This window comes from Macrosteles quadrilineatus, unplaced genomic scaffold, assembly GCF_028750875.1.
Source record: "Macrosteles quadrilineatus isolate MER2022 unplaced genomic scaffold, UCM_ALF_1.0 Scaffold_2__2_contigs__length_208266976, whole genome shotgun sequence".
Lineage (NCBI taxonomy): Eukaryota > Metazoa > Arthropoda > Insecta > Hemiptera > Cicadellidae > Macrosteles > Macrosteles quadrilineatus.
The window spans coordinates 9,811,891-9,837,156 of record NW_026542595.1 but is presented as its reverse complement, the minus strand read 5'-3'; the positions used below and the strand labels follow the sequence as shown (position 1 = coordinate 9,837,156).

The 25,266-nt window shown below is 35.7% G+C and overlaps 1 protein-coding gene across 1 annotated transcript; it reads right to left on the bottom strand.

Annotated features, from left to right (window-relative positions):
- Window positions 1-1,351: 1,351 nt before the first annotated feature.
- LOC128986558 (THO complex subunit 4-like) lies at window positions 1,352-24,684 on the bottom strand. Its single transcript, XM_054406986.1, has 5 exons — window positions 24,144-24,684; window positions 12,983-13,132; window positions 7,010-7,157; window positions 4,884-5,015; window positions 1,352-3,088 (listed from the first exon to the last, which is right to left on the bottom strand). Exons 1-5 carry the CDS (start codon window positions 24,351-24,353, stop codon window positions 2,958-2,960), a joined length of 771 nt encoding a protein of 256 aa, XP_054262961.1. The 5' UTR covers window positions 24,354-24,684; the 3' UTR covers window positions 1,352-2,957.
- Between the last annotated feature and the right edge of the window lie 582 nt (window positions 24,685-25,266).

Below are 25,266 nucleotides of genomic sequence, written 5' to 3'. Positions count from 1 at the left end.
CATTGCTTACAGAATCATTAAAACTAACAAAGTAAGCCTCTAAAACCTTTTAGCCATCTGCTTTCTGCCCATGCAGCAGTCTGCTTGCATAATCTCCTCTTTTAACTTTAAACCATTGTTGTAGCCCCGAAACTGCTATTAAGACTAAAATAAGGTGAAGGTTATTACCTTGTCTGCAGTTCCAAAATTTTAGTTTGTACTTTGTAGTTACATTTCAGCAGAACGCCATTGTCAAACTATCATAATACAGGAACATCAAAATACACTTAAAATGTAGCTTCGTCAGGTAGACATTTGCAGGGAGTGAAGCAACCACCATTCCACCCGCATGAAATTAACGTGACCATTGGTTTGGTAAGGCTGGAGCTGCGCAGCCGGCAGCTTAGCCCAGAGTGTTTGTGCTTACTGCACTCAGATTGCAGGCGCCACACTTACGCCGACGTTTCTTGTTAAAACTTACTGATTAATAGACCTTGATCTACTGGGTGTTATGTTATGTGTACAGGTGTTATGTTTGTGCTCCATTGCATTGGGGAATTGGGTAGCAATTTCATGTGCTTATGCCTAAAATGAAGAAGAGGTACAGAGATTTTTTATGGAAGAGCCGCCACTGCTTCCCTGCGACCACAACGGAATTGTGAACATCTCTCAAGATCAAGGGTACATCCTCATCGTCACCCATGATGGCAAATAGATTGTGAGAATTTCCCACGATAACGGAACATCATCAAAGTCACTAGCCATTGCGGCAAATAAGTAATTTTATAAATCAAAATCAGTTTTTCTTTCTAATTCTTTTTTAAATTTAAAGTATGGTTTTTGAATAAATTTTTTTTTGCGTTATGTTAAATCTGGGACTGGCTTGGGGTTGTCACAAGCTCATCTGCTTGTGGAAACATATTTGAGTGAAACTTAAGAGGTTTGGTTATAGGACAATGAAATGAGAAAACTAAATTATTGTATTTAAAAGATTTAATATATACAAATGCACTGAGATGTTGCAACAAAATCTCATATACTTTGGTCAATAGGGTTTTAAATGGTTTGACTCATAGACCACCTTTATTCATTTTTACAAAAGGAGACTTACCTGCTATGAAAACAAATAAATTCCCCTTATAAACTTTGCATATACTTTTGTTTAGTCAGTTTACTCAATATGATTATAAAACACATGCCCCACATTACAAGAGAATTAAACAAAGAAGAACTTTTATTTGTAATGTTGGTTTTGTTCTATTTTGGATTAGTCTCTTGTCCATGATAAAGTTTAAAACTACAATTAAACAGATAAGATGATAAATATGACCTACATAGATTTATTGGCAATGACGTTTTTTACTAGTATTGCACTTGTATTGCAATTTATTAGGAAAGTCAAACAACAGATAAAAAAATATAACAATTTTGTTGTTTGTAAAATCTTTACTAGTAGTAGGCATAATATATTTACTACTTTAGTGAATACACCTGTATCTCGGGTAGGAGATTTAACCTGTAAGTAGTATGGCTAAAGAATCTTGTCCTTAAATAAATTTATAGATCTCCCATTATGGGTTGAAATTCATTAAGCGAGAACTCCTCTGTCCTGAGTTGAAGATCGTAATTATAAATGGAAGATACATAAGTATTAAATAATGAACTACTAAATATCAAATGCATTATGTAGAAAAATAATAACATGATCCACATAAACACATTGCAGTTCAAAAGTAAAATAAAGAGATTGTGAGTTGTAAGACTTAAGAAGACTTGTTATGTAGGAGGAATACTGCTTAAACATTGTTATTATTGTGCTGACCCGATTCTTGCTTTCAAATCATAACACGGTTAGTTGTACCATGAATCTTACAATTAAGGGAGATTGTTAAATTTGGAGTTATTTTCGAAGATTCCTTTGATATGAACCAGCTTTATTTATTTGGGGGGTTTAAAGGTTGCTTAGAATAAAAATTAAATAAATAATAAAATTGAACTTTAAAAATATAAATATGTACAAGAGTCACTGTATCAAAATTATTTACAATTTCCTAATAGGCTAAGTTGCTTTGCTTCCCGATTATTTTTATGTTAAAATATTATTCATAATAAAAACTATATTGCTTGGAGAGATGTGTACGGCAAATAAAATGAAAAACTGTCCCGGATAAGAAAGTAGAAAGTAATGTAAGCTTCCAACAAAATGATTTGCTTATTACAAAAAGCAAACTACCAACTACTACGAGGTACTAGTGGTCTACTTTTGTTGTTATCAAATTACAATATTTACATTCTTGCATACTCAGTTGAAGAAAAATCTGATTTATTTGCTTTGTTGCATCATTCCTACCTCCTAAAATAGTATGGTTTACGTAGAAAGAATAATTTACACCCCCGACTAACATATGTATAAAAACTACATAACTTGTCTCTTTGCAAAATAAATTAGATATACCATTGACTATTGGATACTGAAGTAGACATCCCATCTATATGGACTAGCTGTCACCAATTTTTTATTTAAAATGAACGTGGCTGTGTGAGCCAGTCACAGAATGTGCTTGTGTCTAAAATTATATTTTAAAATTATACCTTATCTTTTGTTGACGGATTTGATGGGTCATAACATTTAACATGGGGATGGGATGTCTAGTTGTATTAATAGTCAGAGATAATTAATACTAAAGCTATAAAAGGCAACAAATTACACTGTACTCAGGTAGGGTCATAAAAACTTTATAGTCTAAAATTAGTTGTTGACAAATTGAATATGGACTAATGAGAATATAAAATGAGTAATATAACCACTCAGGTGATATTGCACAAAAACATATAAAACAATTGCATTTTTTGAAACAACTTAATCCTTTAGAAACCTATAAACAGAGAAGTCCATGTATTTTAATTATGATACATGATAACTTAATCCAAATGGCAGATAGCAAAGAATTTCCATTCAATTTGTGTAGTACAGTATTTCACTTTATCTTGTTAACGTACGCATCTAACTGTGCATCAAGCTCTGCTGCTGTAGGGGTGGGTTGCTGTTTTCTGCCTCCTCCTCTTCCTCCGCCTCGGCCTATTCCACCACCTCCTCCCCGGCGGAAACCTAGGTCAAATAAAGTATATATTACTTTGATGTGCAATTAAGGACTGTCAACTCATATAGCCGATCATAATAGAACAATTAATTACTTATTTTACACCTAAGTCTGTATTTGCTAGTTTATTGATATTCTACTTGGATGATGAGCGGTTGTCAGATCAAAAGCCCACAAACTATGGTCAGCTTTTAGTCTTGATATACATAAATCACGTGCAACCGTTCTGTTTAACAAACTAGGCCAAATTTTATCATAATATTTTTATGTCTTTGATTTATGAGTTTTATTTGTTGACTACTCCTCATCACTGTATAGGATGTCCGACCATAAGTGTTAAATGAAATTATCTTTCAAAGTACATGATAATGGTGATTGAATGATGTTTAGAGGTTCCTAAATCAAACAGTAAGCGAACAAACTTTTTTTTTATAACATGATAGTTTTTTATAAAAAAAATTTATATTGCTATAATAAGAATGAATAAATTTGGTAGTTACCTTGAATAGTACCCAAGCAATAACCATTTAAAATCCCGTCATTCTTTTGTATAATAATGTTTATTGGTTAATGTACCAGTTTAGAGTTTGGTGCGCACCCGATAAAAATTACCAATGTAATTGGTCCAGACTTCAAAATTGCTGTACTTGTTTTTTTTTTTTACTTATATTCATTTTTCAATGAAACTAGGGATGTAAATGGATGTCTCAATAATTTTATCACTATTAGTAGCCTATGCTCATGGTCCCCAAACAAATTTACACTCAAGGTAAGGGGTATGTTAAGGTCTTTTGCACTTAGTTTTCATCATACCGTCCAGAAAGCAGCCGTTTTTAGTTCTCTAATTCATCAGCGAAATCATCGTTTTTGGAAAACTTCAAATAGGGAAATATGGTAAATTTTTCGCTTTGCTAACCTTAAAATTGTATCAGTGCATTATGAAAACGCTATTAATCACACAATATTTGAAGATGTAAACATTGATGACGACTTTGTAAAATAACCTCCATTTATGTGGTCTAATTTTGTAACGATATGAAGGTTATTTACACAGTATGATGAAAATAATTATTAATCACACAGAGCGAAAGTGTCTTTTTGGTACTTAATTGTATTTCTGTACCAAAAAGAGCCATTTTTGCTCCTAGTGATGAAAACTACTATTGTTCAATTATTCTTTAAATAACTTATTTTTAGCCTGACCATATATTTTCAGAATGATGCAAGAATTTCACTATGCATTGTGATGGTAATTATAGGTTATTATACATCATTTTAAAGCTTATTTGATGAGAAGTTTTAGATCATATTTGATACCTTCAGCGGATCTCTGCAACCTAGAAATAAGGATTTTAATATTATTTATTAAGCTTTTGTCAAAAAAATGTTTAACTTTTGTGAGGATTTCAAAAGTGACCTTTATTTTAACAACACATGTCACTCTTACATAGTAATACAGATTTTCTTATAAAAACTACTATTATTTTGTTACCCTAATTTATCTTTCATTACCTTACTGTTTGAGTTGGAAACCTCAAATAGGCATCATTCAATCACTATTACCATGTAGTTTGACGGTTAATTTTATTTAACACTATGACCGGATACCCTGTATATAGAGAGTAGATTATATTACGTCACAGATTAGGTCCATATTCTTCAATTTTTTAATAAATAAATAGAAGCTAAAAATTAATTTATAAAATAAAAATTACTCACAGTACTACAACACTACTTTCTTATGGTATAAAATTGTGCTCTCTGATATTTCAAAACATTCTTGCAAAGTATTAGTATTTTTACCTCTGCCTCCGCCTGTGCCGCGTTGGTTCATTCTACCACCTCCTCTGCGGCCCCCAAACCCTCCCCCGCCAGACACTCTGTTTAACACTTGACCAACATCCGTGGTGGTCAGTTCTATCTTCATTGGTCGTCCTGCGAAAAAGGTGGTTAACTTAATATAATCCAGTAGTAATAATATTATAATGGTGATAAGAAAACTTTAAAAATACAGGACTTTACAACAAGTCTAAGAAGAACAATTATTTTTAGGGAGAATATTGAGTTTACTACTTAAAATATAATCTTGTAACACATAGCGGCACGCTATTTGGTATAGTATCTGCAAGCTACAACGCCGGGCTGCATGCTCAACTCAACCGCCCGCCGTGGTTGAGCAAACACTCTCCCCTCTCCTTTTCTCTCCAATCACATTCAATCATTCAATCAATTCAATCATTCAATCAATTCAATATCACTCCATCTTGGCACCTATCTTCCAATTATTTTTTTTCCGCAGCTTTAAATATCTTTCCCTCTGCTACAACCTTATTTAGGGTTACACAACAAGAACAAGAACAAGAATCTATTGCAAAAATTCTATCTAACTAGCCAGGTCTGTATTTAGGTAACTTAGCCACTACATGTTTATTGCTGATTGTAATTTTCCCCTATTGAGATAGCCAGGTCTGTATTTAGGTTACTTAGCCACTACATGTTTATTGCTGAATGTAATTTTCCCCTATTGAGATAGCCAGGTCTGTATTTAGGTTACTTAGCTACTACATGTTTATTGCTGATTGTAATTTCCCCTATTGAGATAGCCAAGTCTGTATTTAGGTTATTTAGCCACTACATGTTTATTGCTGATTGTAATTTTCCCCTATTGAGATACAAATTGGCAAGTGACAGACATGTAGGCTACTACTATACTCATTTAGAGTATATCACGGGAGACAATCTCGGCTAACTAATTGTTTAATTTAAACTTTTAAAAACATATCAATGTAGTAAGTACAAAGACAGTCAGTAGTAAATTTGTCAGCTAATCACTTTCAACAGGCAATGCAAGACTGGAGGTGATGGTGAAGTAAAGGCACAGAGGAAAAATACTAAACATCAAAACTTGTATTATGGACATTTCCAAAGCCCATTTAGACATCATCATTAACTCCCACGGTCACAAAAATATCAACGTCTACGTCTGCGATCGCGACAAAATCATGAGCGTCTACCACTCCGAGTAGACATCAAAGTCGTCTCCCTCGGTCACGGAAACATCATTGCCGTCTCCCGTGGTCTCGGAAACGTCATTGTCGTCGTCTATAATTGCTACAAAATTGTGAACATTTCCCACGGCCGTGTAGACATCTTCATTGACTCCTGCGATGATCACGGCAAAGTCATGAACATCTCCCGCGGCCATTTTGGGCGTAGGCATCACAGACTCCCTTGGTAACGGAAACGTCATCATCATCGTCCGCGATCGAGGCAAAATCGTGAACATCTTCTGCGGAGGTTTAGACATCATCGTCGTCTCCCTCAGTCACGGAAACGTCATCGTCGTCGTCTGCGATTGCGGCAAAATCATACACATTTTCCGCAACCGTGTAGACATCATCATTGGTCACGGAAACGTCGTTGTTGTCAGCGATTGTGGCAAAATCACGCACATTTCCCGCGGCCATGTAGACATCATCATCGACTCCCACGGTCATGGAAACGTGATCATCGTCTAGTGCGAATGCAGCAAAGTCATGAAATTTCCTGACTGATATCAAAATTAAGACTAAATCCCGACTTTTCAAGAACATTTTGTAATTCAATTAAATACTAAATCCAGACTTTCCCCTTTTTACCGACTACTAGACACCCTGTTATGTGTATAATAATAGTTTTGCCTGCATATCAGGAAAGTTGAAACTTGAATCTATGCTTACTTATTATATTTAGAACTGCTCTTCTAAATACAGGTAGGCCTAATAAGATTTCAACTGACTACAAGTTAACCGTCCGTAAAAATGCACACTACTAGGGGATAGTAGGGAATAGTAGGGGACAGGTTAAAGAAATATGTTAAGAATCTAATGGGACAGATTGAAATTCACCTAGTCAGCAGATTTGCTGCATCTAAGGTATTTCCTACTCACCATCTAATGGAACACCGTTGTACTGCTTCATTGCTTTTACAGCATCAGATCTGCGTTCGAACAAAACGTTGGCTGAACCCATGGATCGCCCAGACTTGTCATAGTTTACATTGGCGCTTCGTATGGGGCCAAACTCTGTGAACAGCTCCTGGAACATAACAGTTGGAAAGTTAATTGACATTTTTAACCTGGAGGATAGGGTTAACATAGGCTTTTTATTAGCGAATTTCCCTATAGGGAAGTAGCTATTACCGTAGGTAAGACCTAGACCCGGGACCGATTTACTTTTTCATTTTGATGTCCCCAGAGGCCAAAAACACCATTTGTTCAAATTTTTATATATGTATAAAATTGTGTTTATTCAATAAATTAATAACTTAAAAAAAGGGTACTAAATGTTTAATTATTTATTTCATTTATTAATATATATATATATATATATATACGTCCGTGAACGCGATAACGAGTAATTTTTGTCCGATTTTGATGAAATTTGGTTTAAAGGTGTAAAGCGGGATAAACTTGAATGAATTCGCGATCCAGCATGATCGGACCATGGGAACGGGGCTTTACGGGGGGTTTTATGGGGTAAAAATTGGTTTTTCTACTTTTGACCCTCAAAACACAAAATTTCATTAGGCAAATTTTCTTACCTGCCCTATCTGGTTTTGTTAAATTATCACGGCTGATTGTTCGCATTTTTTCTGTTATGTTTGGTTTGTTAATTTGCTTGTTATGGTTCATGCAAAAATTTTGTTTCTGTTTTTGCACACAAATTCATATTAAAAATTTTCTTGAATTAGAAATTGTTATTGTTAACTTATTCCTGTTTGTTAACTTGTATTATTGTTGCTATTTATCGTTATTTGTATATGTTGTTCAATTATTGTTGTCAAATGTTATTACTTGTAACTGATCTGAATTGTTTCACATTTTACATCTGTTATTTTTTTTTTTAATTGTATCAAAATCTTAATCTTCTTACGTATTGGCGTCAGCCATTATAAATAAACATAAATGTTATTTTAACAAATTAATTAAAAATCAATCCAGGCAAATGGAAATTCACTTAGTTGGCAGGTTTACTGCGGCGGGGGTATTTATTTACACATAGAGTACTATTATAAATATCAATTTCTTAGTGTCTTTTAGATAATATTTTCAACGATTACATATTAAAAATCATAAATTTTAAAATTGTAAAAAATTTCTGATACAATATGAGTTTTTCATTTTTTGTTCAAACTTAAGCTCACATGCGCGACCAGAAGATAACAACCAGCATTTTTACCCTGTTTTTATGACTATATGAGCAGACATTCTGAAAGCTAAATACCGTAAATCAGGCTTGATCCGGACACTTTTTTGCTATTTTTAGGTTATAGTGACTTTGTGTTTTGAATATCGACAGTAAAAATATTACCATCTTGAAGAGCGTCTTTCATTTATTATTTCCTTAACCCAGATCTTTCTTTAGATGTTAACATTAATTAAATATAAAATAAAATAAAGTGTCCGGGTCAACCCACCCAATCGGGGTTAAGTCGGACACGTATTTAATAATGCTAAAATCCTGCAAACTAACCTCTCCTGTCCGGTTTTGGACAGTGCTTTGAGTCGTCTGATGTCTTTTAACATATCAATGACGTGTAAAATGTTGTTAGTAAGGTAAGTTAGTCAAGGAACTCTAAAATAACATCACATTTTAAGGGGTTCAATATTTTAAGCATAGATTAAGATAAAATAGGAACCAAAAGCATAAATAAATACATGTGGAGTTGTAATAGTCAATGACAACAGATTAGGATATTAAACAAAACAGTTCAAACAAACAATTAATTATTTATTACGGGTACAGTATATGGTTTTAAAGTTTAAACAAACATTTGAAAAATTGACACTAGGCCTACAAAATGGCGTAGAAGCCGTTGTTACAAACATTTGAAAAATTGACACTAGGCACAAAATGGCGTAGAAGCCGTTGTTACGTTAAGTCTTTAACAAACGTTATATCCAGAAAACGAGTTCTTAAAGGAAAAAGAGACAAGCCTGTCATTTTTGTAGTTAAATTTCGGTGGTTCGAGCCTTCTTTCGATCTGGTCATAGTCTATGAAACACCTGTCTTCTGGATCTGGCCACTTGAAACTGGCTTTCTCCACATTTCGGGCACATCTTACAAATAGTTCCATGGCTTTACCCTCTACAAGGGCCACATAAAACTTTACTGATTTCTTCCCGGGGAACCAGTGGCGTAACAGTATTTCCCCGGGACCCCCGCAAATATGTCTGTGTGGGCCCCCTACTACCCCTCCCATTCCCCACCACAGCACTATATACCACAACCATCACCACACCACAACTATCACATGACGTAGGTGACGGCAGGCATACGGCCTACACGATCAGACTGGCAGAGGATGGTCTCTAGCAATATCAAGTATTTACCTATTCTTCAACCACACGACCAGAGTCGTCCTTGAAACATATTTTATATTTTGTCACTGTCACAGTGATAATAAACTTGGGAGTTATGTCCGTGATTAATATATATGGGCTACTCCATTACTCCACCATTCACATTCATTACTAAACTCAACCAAGCTTCCAACTATAATTTGAGTCGGGACCACGAAAGTTTGCAGTTGAGGGAGTAGCATATTTACCATTTGACTTCAAATGAGCCAATGAGGGCAGTGCGGTGTTGCCAAATCGAATAATACCAGCTGTTTTTAAAATATTGTTTAGTATTTTAATTAGTGTCGTCAAAGGGCGATGTGGCAACGTCGCACTAGTCTTGTGATTGGCTGCCGCCAACTGCAAACTTTCGTGGTCCCGACTGTAAATGTTAGTGCTTCACTAAATTAGCCCAATTTAATGACATGACACCTGATTGAGAAACTCTCGCGACATGCACTACTTATGTTATTTTAACAAATTAATTAAAAATCAATCCAGGCAAATGGAAATTCACTTAGTTGGCAGGTTTACTGCGGCGGGGGTATTTATTTACACATAGAGTACTATTATAAATATCAATTTCTTAGTGTCTTTTAGATAATATTTTCAACGATTACATATTAAAAATCATAAATTTTAAAATTGTAAAAAATTTCCACATGGAAATCCGCATGGAATGGATCTCCAAAATCAGGTGATCTACGGTCAGCTGAGTACACGTGAGCGGTTAGTGGGGGAGGGGGGAGGCGGAGAGGCTGGCTCCGAGTGTGTGTCGCCACGGCGCGGCGGCAGGCCGGCAGGCAGGCACACAGCTCCTAGCGCTAGCATGAAGCTACACAACCACACTGACAATACACATCGTCGGGTGATCGTAGTGAGCGTTGGCGTTTCGTTAACAATATTGTTAATTAAAAGATAAAACTTTAGTAGATTTGGCAGAATAAAAGTATCTACCAACACATCGTTTTTTTATTTATAATTTGTCAGGAGAGAAAAACATTCGTGAACAAAGGATCGGTTTTACGGACGGTTTTATGAGAAAAGGGTATCTTAACCTCGCGGGCCCCTAAACCTCGCGGGCCCCCCCGCACCGCGGGGGCGGCTGTTACGCCACTGCGGGGAACTTTACTAATAGCCAATCGCCGACCTCGGGGTCTTTGAAGACTAAATGTTCGGCGTCCTCTGGCGGATCTTCATTAAATTTGTCTGAGAATTCCTTTAGCGAAAGAAGATTGTCATCAGGGTTTGAGCTCTCTGATTCGTCTTCGATTTGTTTCCGCTTCCTCTGCTTCCTGGGTGGAGACAAGTCAGATGGGAGGTCAGTAGAAGTTGTAGGGATTGAGTTCTCAATCACGTCATCTTGGGATACACTTTTCCCTGGTGTAACATTGAGTCTTTTTTTTACCTTCCTTCTGCCTGCGCCTGGTGCTTCATATCTGAGCTTTGATAGTAACTCGATGACGCCTTCTCCAACCAAATTTTTGGCTTTTTTAGTCGGAGTTTCTGGTTGTGTGGTGGTTGGTAGTTTGTTTAAAACCACTTGGGCATCTAATGGTACAATTCCACATGCCTTAAATCCCGCTTAAAGGTTTTTCGCAGCGTTTGAAGAGATCGCAGACATCAGTTCTTTCAGGAGGGTTGGAAAATGGTTTTTTGGCAGGTTGGAGAGCCGACGATCCGCATTTAGCTTCCATTTGCAAAGGATGTCCCTCCAGGCACGTTTCAGAGGCCTAAAAAAGGCAACGTCCAGCGGTTGTAACAGATGTGTTGCGTTAGGAGGAAGACAAACAAACAACACGTTGTTTTCACTGCAAAGGTTTATTACCTCTGGTGAAAAATGGGTGGACAGGTTGTCACCGATCATAACCTTGGTGCCCTCTTCGGATCGGGCCCAAGGCAAAACGATGGTCTTAAACCAATCGGTGAATGTGGTCTTATCTATCCACCCACTCTTCGACCGGTTGTATCTGGTCCCATTTGGACCCCCAACGACCCACGAGTCCCACAGACGTTCTGCTTTGTAGCAGACCATGGGTGGAAGTAGTTCTCCAGTCGCACGGCCGGCGAGCATCAAAGAGATTGCACTCTTCGACGAGTTGAGAACCCTCTAGGTAGGCTTAGTTAGGTAGGCTTAGTTAGGTAGGCTTAGTTAGATAGGTCTAGTTAGGTAGGCTTAGTTAGATAGGCCTAGTTAGGTAGGCCTAGTTAGGTAGGCCTAGTTGGGAAGGCCTAGTTATGAAATTTTCTTACCTTTGCTCGTCGAAATGTTATATTTCTGCACATCCGCAGACGAAGATCATGGTTCCTGTTCATGAAGCCATCCACCCAATCCTCACCGGGAAAATTGTCCTTAAATACTTCTACATTCCTTCCATCTTTGTCTAGGTAGAGTTTTGCTAGAAATCTAATCTCTAGTCTTGTAAACGGAAATCCCCATTCCGCCACCTTCTCAATGTGGGCTGCCATCACCTGCTCTTCTTTTGTAGTAAATACTGGCTGCCTTCTGTGGGTGCCTTTATGTTTGCCAGTAACATGGTCGCTTATTAGTAGATTTCGGCAAACCATATTTCTCTGCCGCAGCTCTTATGCTCAGTCTCTTTTCTTTCACTTCCTTCACCGCTTCTTCAATTAATTGTAATCTTGAAGCACTCATGATGAATCACAGCGAAAAAACTAATAACTTTCATAAACTAGGTACCATACAATATGAAGAGTTGGAGACGTAACATAACATAACCAAAACGGGTAGGTAAGGTAGTAAAGAAAGCGCGTAATTTTGGGCGGGAATCCAATGTTCGAGCAGTCACCGGGCGACAAGCGCTGCCACGGAGTAGAATGCTGGAAGTGTCCGACTCTAAACCGGTGAACGTAAAAAGCGCATTATATATATTTATATATACGGAGTATAATATTAAATTGCATCAAATAATGCGGTATTAAATTCTAAATATTTCCATACCAGTTACAACCCGACACGACAATAATTATGAAAACTATACATATAAGTTAGACATACATATTTCATTTTGGAAAAAAATGAATGTTGGTAGACCTGTTAGTTGACATCAAAAAAGGTTAAATACGTGATTCTAACTAAACTGGTGCAGTTGATTCGACTAAGGTTTTTTGCTGTCTAGTGACGTAGAACCAGGCCATTATTGATGCAGGTTAGTTTTCTAGTTCATGTACGTCCACACTGATCGCTAGTGTAGACAACATTTTGTTTCTATTATTTTAGAGTTATTTTCACGATTTTTTCTTTTCTGTTTGGTTATATAACTAGGAGATCAGTTATTGTTTATGATTATATCGTTTTATTAGGTTAAACGAGGTTTCAAATGACTGCAATAACAAGAAACAAATTGTAAACAAAACATAACCTATGTAGTTGGACGTACAGAACTAACAATCAAATTGGCTTCAGCTGTTCCATTAGGATGACTAATCTACTAAGGGAGTATGTTTTATATATGGTGATATTTCCTCACTAATACAGAACGCCATAAGTCTACTGACCTGAATGTCTGAATTGGATACTCCAAAGTCAAGGTTGGAAACAAGAAGTTTTGTAGGACCACCAGCCAATCCTGATGTTGCAGTGCGTCTGTTGAACGCTGGTCCGTCGTACATATCGTGCTGCCAACGGCTGTTAATATCTCCTGGTGACTGAAAATAAACATCTAAGTGAACAAAAAGAAACTATTTTCAGGTATCTCAAAAGTGTTGACTAATCCAAACGTAATTTGAATTCTAAAATTAAATTTGCCTAATACTAAATTAATTGTAAAATTGATACTATGCAGCCTTTTTCAATACAGGAACAGCAGTTTATATTGAAGTTCATCACCAACTTACATTTTTACTATTTTTAAAGAGGTAACTTACAAGAACCTAGGTCTTGAGGTTAAATACAGTTTTTGCATCTAGGCTAAGAATCACAACCACGATAAGCATCCAAACCGAAAGAGTATAAAATGTGTGTCACAACTAGTTAGTTAATAAATACAAGTAAATCAATATAAATTTAGTAATACACCACCCAGTCAATCAAATACATAGCATTTAAGTAGAAAAACATTAGATATATCTAATATATAAAATTCTCGTGTCACAGTGTTTGTCTGCAACGACTTCACCGATCGTTATGAAATTTGGTGTGTAAATTCTGTAGGTATGTGAATCGGACGTAAACTATTTCCCGTTTCGAAATTCTTAAAAGGGCTCCGCCCCAGTGGCTCTGGAGTTTCCCATGTTAACCTTATGAGGAATGGAATTAATGAATCTTAACAGCTGTTTCAATTAAACAAGTTGGTTCTGTTCTATGATGTTCAATAGCATTAAAGTTACAAGGATTACCAACAGGGTGCAGCACTATTATTTCTTTTACATTTATGACAACAGCTAATTTGCAACCAAAAGGTGAGTGAGCGTAGCGAACGAACTTCAACCTGGAGGCGAGTTAGCGTAGCGAACGAGCTAACCTGAAGGCAAGTGAGCACAGCGAACGAGCTCCAACCTAAAGGTGAGTGAGCGTAGCGAACGAGCTCCAAACCAAAGGTGAGTGAGCGTAGCGAACGAACTTCAACCTGGAGGCGAGTTAGCGTAGCGAACGAGCTAACCTGAAGGCTAGTGAGCGCAGCGAACGAGCTCCAACCTAAAGGTGAGTGAGCGTAGCGAACGAGCTCCAGCCCAAAGGTGAGTGAGCGTAGCGAACGAACTTCAACCAGGACGTGATTGAGCGATGCGAACGAGATCATCTTGAAAATTAAACGTAACGGTACTTTCTTTCCATCGGTCTATCTTAGGGGAAACCTATAACTTAGGCGATACGAAGTTCGCCGGGTCAGCTAGTATATATATATTTTTCTTTTTCCCTCAGTAAATTAAATTTAATTGTTAATCAGGTAGGACACCTTCTTTTATTGTTAATAAAATCTTTTAGATTATAAGTATCAAAAGTATCTTTAAGTAGAGTAGTTGCGATCAATTTTTCAGAATATTTAGGGAATATATATCAGTGATAACAAAAACCAAAATAAATAAAAATCAATCAAAACAATCTCCAATTTCACCTCTAAAACAATGTATCATCAACCAGACACCAACTTCAAAACCCAACGCATTTCATCCAACATAAAGAGACGATCAGCAATATAATTAGAGCCCCGTACTTAGTAAGAGGTCAAGAGCTAATTGAGAGACTATGTCACAACAATACACCTTCAAGAACTTCAGTGTATAACAATTACAACAACTCACAATTACCCTACTTCAAGAAACTTATCAAACTTCAGCAACCTTCAAAATTCACCAGCAATTACTAGACTTCATCCATCAAACTTCAACAATCGTCAACACTTCAATAACCTTCCGGAATATTATAGCATGCAATGTTGTCTCTTGTCAACTACAATGTTGCCAAAATTAGGATGTAGTTATTTTTTGACAAAATCAATCACAATAATATTGTATTGTTTGAATATGGAATAAAATTGTAATCAACCTTAAACTTAAGACTACAATGGTTACTCCATGTACAACATCGAAACTTAAATTTATTAATTATAATACAAAACTGATAGTAAAAGAAAAGAAAACGGTTCACAATAAATTGTACAAACAGTGGGAAATGAATTTACTTTAAAATCTTTAGGCTAGGCCTATTACAATGGTTTTAATTTAGGTTCAAGAGTTATAACTTACTGCAAGGATCTTTATCTCAGGTGGGGTGATCGAGCGGCATTTGAATTTAATGTTGTGATATAAGCCTAATTAAATTTTGTTTTAAAAAAAATAAAGTATGTTCGAATTATAGATTGGTTGAATTAATAATAGTTCTGAATAAGTTAAGCTTCTATTAGTTCTTGACTTTGAATTTGAGTACAAATGTCTATTGGAGTGATCTCACCAAAATTGATGTCTTCTTTGTAGTAAAATTCTTGATGTTATAAATGATTAATGTTCGTAACAAGGATGGGTCTTCTTTCAACAAATTCCACTAATTTTGTCCGAATAATGCACTTTTTTTTATAAAATGTTGATATTAAATATGTAGTATCCAATTTACATCTTCATACTATCTTGTCTCTATTGGAAGTGATGATGGTCTGATGCATTGTTGCACTCACATATGTCAATGCTGACTTAATCACATAAAATTGTAGGCCACTGTTTACACATATATATTATAACAAATTTCATTTGCTATAGAGCTATATTATAATTTTGAAAAGTTATTTAAATAAAATTATATTGAATTTGAAGCAATTTTGTTACAAAAGTTATAGCCTAGGCTATTATATATTTACATGAAATTATGTTATTTGAAATTTCTATATTATATATTGTATTAAATTGATTACCTATTGGTCTGCATGGACAATTAATTACTATATATGGTTTGAAAAGGGATTGACATTTAGATAAAATGAAAAACAAATGGTGGAAATTAAATTATTCTATTAAAAAAGTATTACCGTATTGAAAATATTGAATTCAGGGTGTCTAGTTTATTTCCATTATAAAATTCAAGACTAATTCCAGACTTTTCAAGACTAATTCCAGATTTTTCAAGACTAGTTTTTTCAACAATTAGTGCGTGTTGATACCAAAATGTATCAATTCTCGATTCTTGATACCGATACCAATTGTTATAGCTTAACAAAATTTTCTGAATAATACTACACCAACCCCTGTCTTTGTCTTAAAGTAGTATTATGATAATGTGGTGTTTTCAAGTAAAGAAATTATGCAGCAATAAAAAATTCAAACTAGCAAATTTTTATTTTTCATGAAATCTTCCACGTACCGTACGTTTAGACATCATCATTGACTGCAGCGGTTACAGAAACGCGATCGTCGTCGTCCGCGATCACGGCAAAATCATGAACATTTCCCGCGGCCTTGTAGACATCAATGACATCATCGTCGTCTCCATTGAATTGTTACAAAATGACTTCCAAAATGCTTCGACCTCAACCATATATCCAACTTCACTAGCAAACAGATCTTCATCAACCCCAATATAATTCAATTTATCACTGATCCCCCCCCCTTCCCACATTATATGCCCACTGATATATGCCCGCCCACATTTTAGATCAGAGATTAAGGAAACTCCCAAAACCATAGTTACCTTTAGTTTAGGTAAAAAAAATAGTTAATAGTTACAAGAAGCACCAACACACATTATGACCTCAAATGAGCAAAACCAAAAGGAGTGCAGAAAACTGTTGAGACACATTAACACACCAACGATGTCAGAACGAGACAATCTCACGAAGAGCACAATAAATAACAATAAAAAAAACCACCCACTCATCTTTCCCAACCTCAAAACCAACCCCAAAAAAGCAACCCACTGGGGGGGGAGGATGTAGCGGCCCGCTACAAATACTTGCAAAGACACGTGACGCGGTTAGGGTAGTTGCGCACGCAGGTCCACCGAAGAAGGCACGCGCACCAAGAAACGACCGGGAACAGTGAACAGTGAATAGATTTGAACCTAGTTAAAATCCCCTCGAAACAATATTGTTTTTCCACCCATTGGAACTTGTCATAGTACTATACTTACTTCATAAATATTGCCTAGGTACGAACCTAACATATTTAATCTTTATTTCCAGGTTGATTTCTAAGAGTGGCCGTTGAGGTTATTCCACTTCATACAAAATACAGTAGAACCCCTCATATCCGGCCACCACGGGACCAAGCCCCTGACCGGATAACGATTTGGCCGGATAAACCAACCTACTATGAAAATGATAATTCATACCTAATAATAACAGGTAATCAATATATGCAATCAAAAGTATAATTTAATTCAGTTCTGGGACCATTTTTAGAAAAATAAACATGTTTGTAAAAAGAAAACAAGTATTTGTAGGTTAAAGTCATTAAGTAATGAATGTACAAATATTATGATTCCAGGTAACAAAACCTATTAATTGGAGGTAAAAATGACAATAAATTGTACTTAAAAATCATTAGGACTTAAATGGTACATGCATTTCTACTCAACATTCTTAACCATTTTGTGAAATACAAAAATTAATGTACTCGTACTGTACAGTCCCGGCCACGTAAAGAGAGAAAATGTCCAGGTAGACCCGGTCAGGCCTAATCCGCTGTTGTCAAAACATAGCTATTGTTTTGAAACCGAGGGGGCGCACTACCCCATCCCAGGAATCTCCCAGTGGTCATTGCTACCTCAGCGGTCATTGCCTGCTGCTTCTCAACATCGACTAGCCAATCAACGAAGCGACGTAGAATTGCGATTCAAATTTTGTGATATTCGTCTTCACTTTGTGAATAAAATGACCTGTCACTAAATTATAGGCGATCACCCGTTCGATTTATAGAATTTGTACTGGCCCGAGTTATTTCTAAGAATTAAAAGGGAGGCTGTAGCAATGACCGCTGGGATGGGGTAGCGCGCCCCCTCGGTTTCAAAACAATAGCTATGTTTTGACAACGGCGGATTAGGCCTGACCGGGTCTACCTGGACATTTTCTCTCTTTACGTGGCCGGGACTGTACTAACCCCACTTTGGGAATAACCAACCAACTGATCAGAGGTTAGGCCTACTAGCTCAACTGAGTATATAGTGACTCAGCAAATAAATGTATAAACAAACAGATAAATAATGAGAATAATTTATTGTATGATAGAGCAGTCACAAAGACTAGTGGCTGCATCTTAAAGTCTTTAAGCTGTGAGAAACAAAATTTTGATATTGGCTTCCTGGAAGGGGCCGGATAAACAGAGGACCGGTAAAACCAAGGCCGAATATGAGGGGTTCTACTGTATTGATTATTAAACATTACAATAAATCACTACCTACTTGTTTTGAAATCAAAACAAAGCAGAAGTTTTCCATTTAATCTTGACTCGTTACTGTAATAATAAGTAAATAATAACATAACTAAGTTAAAAGTCTTATTTATTAGGTAATGTTACGTTATCCCTGGTTTTATATTACATTGCAGAATTGACTGGCAAATGAGTAATCCAAATGTAATATTGCCTACTTGCTTAACACGTTGAGTGCGGCCATTCCCGATCGGGTACTTAAACGAGTGCCGCCGTTTATGTGTGCCAACGCTTACGAGTGCCGCCCCTTACGTTTTTCCCGCCGCTTACGAGTGCCACCACTAACATTTGCCGCCGCTTACAAGTGCCGCCTCTTACGTTTTTCCCGCCGCTTACGAGTGCCGCCACTTACATTTGCCGCCGCTTACAAGTGCGCTGCTTACGGCCGCTGCCGCTGCATAGTCCGCCGACTGTAGGCGCGACCGTGACAGCACGGTGGTGACGGAAAACGACAGTCAAAGGGTAATGATGAGATAGATGAGTTTATAATGGTTAAAAATAGGAGGAAACCATTGTAGGGACTCAGAATAAAGACTTTACAAAGATATTTATGTGAAAATATATAAATTCAAAGTCGTTATTTCTTTTATTCAACTCAAGTAGGTAGGCTACTGTATTTTAATGTTTGTGGTATGGTAGACCTTTTCAACTGTAATTAAAATAATAAAATAACTTGCAGTGTTCTTTTATAAACACTCTAAATGGGTTAGACTTAGTTTATATTTAAAAACTAATTACTTTTAACCACACTAAGATGTTTTTAGCAGTTTTACAAAACATTAATTGGAGACTGGAAGCTAGATGTAATTGCTGTTCAGGACCGAAATGGCAGCTGTCATCGTCATTGGGGACCGATTTGGTTTTTACGATCCTAGGGTCTCAAAACCAGTTGTTCGCTTACTTACTTAAAACAATGTACAAAATAAAGTATACAAGTAATATCCATATGCATTTTATGTCATCGCTGCCTAGCAACTATTTATTAGTATATTTTTGCTGGTTCCTCTAGATTAGGCCTATTTCTTCACATAGCCTACCTAACCTTAAAGTTGTAGTTGTGTTAACTGTTAATGTGCATTTTTATGGTGTGAAAATTACAACTGACCCTCAATTTTTGTATAGTGTGATGAAAAATGGCGTTTGTACCACGGGTCGAAAGGGTTTTGCAGCTCTTGACTTGGTCCCGAACTTAAAAAACTACGAGCCGGCAAAACCTCATTTTCGGTCCTAGGTACGAAACATAATATGAAGGGGGGCGGCACCAAGGATAGTGCCTAGGGGGGAAATACGTATAAATCCGTCTCTGGGCCCACAAGTGTACAATAAGTTACCACTCCGCATAAAAAATATTGATTGTTTTGTAATACACAGTTCAGATCCACCCTGAAGACCTGGTTAAAGACAAAATTTGTTTTTCCTATCGAATGGTATTTAAATAGGGACATTAAGTTGGATTAATAATTTAGTAAGTTAAGACATTTTTGTTATGTCTTAGTTTTAGTAGTATCCTGTAGGCCTATATGACTTTATGTCCTGTCAAATGATGTAGGCCTAATGAAATGTAAAAAAAAAATAAATAGGTAGGCCTAAATAGAAATAGGCCTAGATATCTAATTTTGTGTTAAAATTTGGGGAATTTCACTATTATTTTCCAAGTATTGAATTTTTATGTTCTGGACCAAACAATAGGTCGAATAGGCTAGTTTGTACCATATGCCTATAATTACAATTTACAACAGTACATTCACCTTTGCCAGTAATAAATTCATGGTCTGTTCCTCTTAATTAACAATGAGGCAGATTGTGTTTTTGTTCTAATACAAATGAGAAAAAATCACAAATTTTTACTGTGTAATCGACATTTTAAAAATCAACCCCTGAGTGATCATTACACAGCCTGAAGCCGTGTTTAAGTGAGACCAGTAGAGCAGGCAGGTTACTTAACCTACCTCTAATGTATTTCAAGCTAGCTACAGTACAGAAAGAATGACAATAACTTAAGATTTATAAATCTCTTATTTGATTCTAGACTCAAAAGAATTATTAATTTTCTTCATAAATTACGGTAATTCAATTATTGTTTTATAAATAATTTACTTCGTAACGTGTGACACTACTTAAATTAAGCCCAGTTTTAATTTCTATGGGTCATTCCATATCAAATCAACAAGGCTCTCAACCTGACCATCTTGGATTTTGATGAAATTTTGCATACTTGTAGTATTTTGAGTCCTGAATCCAAATATGCTTTTTAAAAAAATCTATCTTTTATAGTTTTTATGATATAAATATTTGAAAATGGTAAAAATTGGCGTTTTTTACCGTGCGCGCAAATCTAAAATGTTGTCTAGGATGAGTTCTATTAATCCTATCAAGTTGTACAATGGCTCATTTTAAAGAGGATTCAAATGCCTTTAATCTGATACCATACTCAACCTACTTTGGTAAAAATGAATTTTTTTTGAAAATTTCAAAATATGTTTTTGAAAAAAAAATTAAGATAGTGTTTTTTGAAAAAATTGAAAATTACATATGTTAAAGAATGTAATCTAGTAAGTACATTATAAAAATTTCAAAATGGGATGATGATGGGATCAGCAGTTATGATAAAAATACTTGACTATGGTTCACTGTTTCCAAGCGTTTTGGCGCATACAGCGTGTACATACTAACCTAAATGTATCATTTAATAAGAGTCTATTAATTATATGATTAAAATTAAAAATATCTGCCTATATTTGAACTATGTATGTCATATTTTGCTATAATATAAACTAAATCTAGCAAGTAAACAACATTATTCAAGTTAACAGAGTTTCCGTCAACCTTTGAACATGGGGGCTACTTTGAACAAACTTTCCACTTTTCATATTTTATTTTTTTTCATATTAATTTTATCTTTAAATGATAATGTTTATTATAATTTTCTATTCCCAGATAAATACTCTACTTAAAAAAAAATATTTAACAGTGCATACTATGGTTCTACAAAAAATTAAAAATACTTATTTTTCACTGAAATTTTTTAGTAAAAAAAAGTCGTCCAAACTTCCATGTCTACAGCAAACCCAGTAAGTTTATGATTTATGACATAAAACCATAATTGAATAGCCCATTTATCTGGGATTAAGAAAATACCTGCTTTGATTACTTTATAAGCAGTAATAACTTAAAAAAAAAGAAAAATTACCCAATTTGCTGACCCTTACTTATGGCGTCGCGACCCTTAGTTCTGGAGCAAAATTTCCCGGACATGAAAAAAAAAATACTTGAGTTTAAGTGTTATTTTTTAAAATGATTTTTCTAATGAAAACAGATGTTTTGAGCTTTAGTTATTATTAGCAGCCATAATCCAATTCCTTTATTTGACTGCTATGATATTTTAAAAAATATCCTTGCAAAGTTAAAAAATAACTGGACGGACATTTTGAAAATTCTCCGTAACTTTTTTTAATTTTTAACATATCAAAATAGTAGTTATACAGAAATGTGGTATGTGGTTTGTGGTATTTAAATCCACAAATCAGTTTTCACTAAAAAAATTTTAATTGTTAAAGTAAGAATACATTATTTATTACCTATGAGCAGACATTTCCCCAAAACTAAATAATTAGGCTATCATGGAATATTATCTATGTATCAATAATAAGGTTACTACAGGATTTAAATAGATTGATCACAGTATATTGTGTGACAAAATTATCAATGCTTGTTTGTCTCTCTCTCTTGTCACAAGAGGAAAGACAGACAAACATGGACCTATGGGTTTTGGCTCAGGTTCCTCAGTATTTTCCAGTTGTGTTGCAACGATTTACTGTAATTAATCTTTAAGTCTGCCTTTTCACTAGGCTGGAGACACTAGTCAGCCACTAGATCTGTGCAAAATCACATTGTGAAGCACTTTACGTTTACACTATCAGGTCGCAGCGACCCACCTTGGCAGTAGCGACCCGGTCTTGAGAAGTTGTAATTTGTTTAACAGGTACACAGGTCTAACTTATGTTTGTCAGTCTTTCCTCTTGTCTCAAGACCGAGTCGCTACAGCCGAGATGGGTCGCTGCAACCTGATAGTGTAAACGTAAAGTGCTTCTCAATGTGATTTTGCACAGATCTAGTGGCTGACTAGTGTCTACAGCCTAGTGAAAAGGCAGACTTAAAGATTGATTACAGTAAATGGTTGCAACACAACTAGGCCTAACTGGAAAAGACTGAGGAACCTGAACCAAAACCCATTGGTCCATGTTTGTTCAAAGGTTGGCGGAAACTCTGTTAACTTGAATAATGTTGTTTACTTGCTAGATTTAGTTTATTATAGCAAAATATGACATACATAATTCAAATATAGGCAGATATTTTTAATTTTAATCATATAATTAATAGACTCTTATTTAATGATACATTTAGGTTAGTACTTACACGCTGTATGCGCCAAAATGCTTGGAAACAGTGAACCATAGTCAAGTATTTTTATCATAACTGCTGATCCCATTATCATCCCATTTTGAAATTTTTATAATGTACTTACTAGATTACATTCTTTAACATATCTAATTTTCAAATTTTTCAAAAAACACTAGGCCTATCTTAATTTTTTTTTTCAAAAACATATTTTGAAATTTTCAAAAAAAATTCATTTTTACCAAAGTAGGTTGAGTTTGGTATCAGATTAAAGGCATTTGAATCCTCTTTAAAATGAGCCATTGTACAACTTGATAGGATTAATAGAACTCATCCTAGACAACATTTTAGATTTGCGCGCACGGTAAAAAACGCCAATTTTTACCATTTTCAAATATTTATATCATAAAAACTATAAAAGATAGATTTTTTTAAAAAACATATTTGGATTCAGGACTCAAAATACTACAAGTATGAAAAATTCCATCAAAATCCAAGATGGTCAGGTTGAAAATAATTTTTTATTGGTTGATTTCATATGGAATGACCCCTATTATAGTTTACTCTTTTTTTTATCCGTCCAGAGTAGGACTACATATGCTGGTTATTGTTATTTTAATTTATCATTAGAGTAATTATGTTTGTGTAGGCCCTAGGTATATTGGTAATCCGGAGGCTAACATCAACCTTAACGATTCTTAAACCATTAAACTTTGGAAATAGCCAAGTAAACTCTGATTAAAAAAATTCTGATTAAAAGAATTTGTGCTTGTCTAATCAGTTGGGAATAATTCATTTATAGGAACTTAAGTATAAAGGTTTTCATTAGATAAATTATGTCGCCAATAATACAGTAAAATAATCGATTTACTTTAAGATATATCCAACAATATAGTAATACGACAATGTAGGCCTACTTCCAGAAAAACCTAAGTAATTTTTATACAGAAGTATTTTTACATTTAAACAAAGCCTATGTAAACAACCCTGACTCGAAGCACAGCAGACGACCAGGCGTTGCAGACGCCGGGACTAGGCTAGTGCCGCCATCTTTGTCCGTTTCGTCGGCTAGTCAGACTGCCACGCTCCAAGTAGCGCTTCTATTTTGTTATGTGTTCGCTGGTTGGCATCATCGGTAATAAGTTATGGCTCACGGACGTATTTTTCCGCAAAACGGCCAGCAATAGATTTTAGCGAGCGTGTGCACTTCTTATTGCCGAGTTATTGCCAGGTTCACACAAGTGGCCTAGCCAAAACTCGAAAGCCAACTTAAAATGTTGTTAGGCCTAGGCCTACTGAACACATGAACATTCCTATAGGCCTAGGTGTCCTGAACTAAGTCATAAAAGTGATAAATTTAAAGTAGGCCTACTATGGCTATGATGAAATTATGAATTGTCAGACTTACTCTTGAGAAAGGAGATCTCCCCCCAAATCCTCTCCTTCCAGAACCGGTATTTCTTACTTTGCTGACACCTCCAGATTCATTTACTCTATTTCCTCCACGACGAAACCCTCCACCTCCTCTTGAACCTCTTCCTCTTCTACCGCGTGGATTTCTAAATTGTTTGCTGGTTTTGATGATATCATCCAAACTCATTTCTACTTTATCCATCATAGTGCAAACTTGAACGTAGCCTAACTTAGTTTCAAATTCCGCAAGCGTTATAGGCTACGATAGTAAAGTTTAAGAGTGTCTTAGGATAAACTCATCACTGCATCTATCAGTTTAAATTTAATCAAAGTTTTACTGACGGACAGAACTAGATCAATCAGAAAGAATAAGACTTCGACTTGGCTACGATCGCTAACGCGTAACGCTGAGCTGTAACCGTAACCACAAAAGGAGGGTAAAATGGCGGAATCGGAATGGGGCTGTCGCTGAATCGAGCGTGATTGGCTGGGCTTAGATTTGCCCCTTTAGCTGGAAAAATGAAAGAATCCAGATCTAATGCCAAGTATTTGGCTCAAAAAGCTTTCTATTGAGCTTCGATCGTCGATACCCCTGCTTAACATTGGAGATGACACTGAAGAGAAAATTTGACCTTTAATCTGTTATATCGCCATACCGGGTGTCCCATAGCCCATAATACTCCCCTCTGACTGATTATTTTTTAACGGCTGCATGAATATTCAAACGAGCTACGATACACGTTACGTATACGTATATTAATCACGACGGCCGCCTTTAACTCGCCGCGGCCTTCGACTTCGAAGTGGCAACGTCGCAAGTGGTGTCGTAACAGCTGTTTGGAAGCCGCTAATGGTATTTGTGTATTTACAAAGATTGATTGACTCCGCTTAAAATGTACAAATAAAGATTTTTAATTCATATTGTTTTGGTTTTAATTTCTATGTTTTATTTTCAATATTTTAATAAATTTATGTTCATACATTTAAATCAATAAAGTGTGAATTAATGAGCTGATGTCACCTGTCTGCCATGTTATCTTATGGGACGTATGTCACTAAACAACACCACTTGTGACGTTGCCAATTCTATCAGGAGACCGTGATATTAATACGTACCG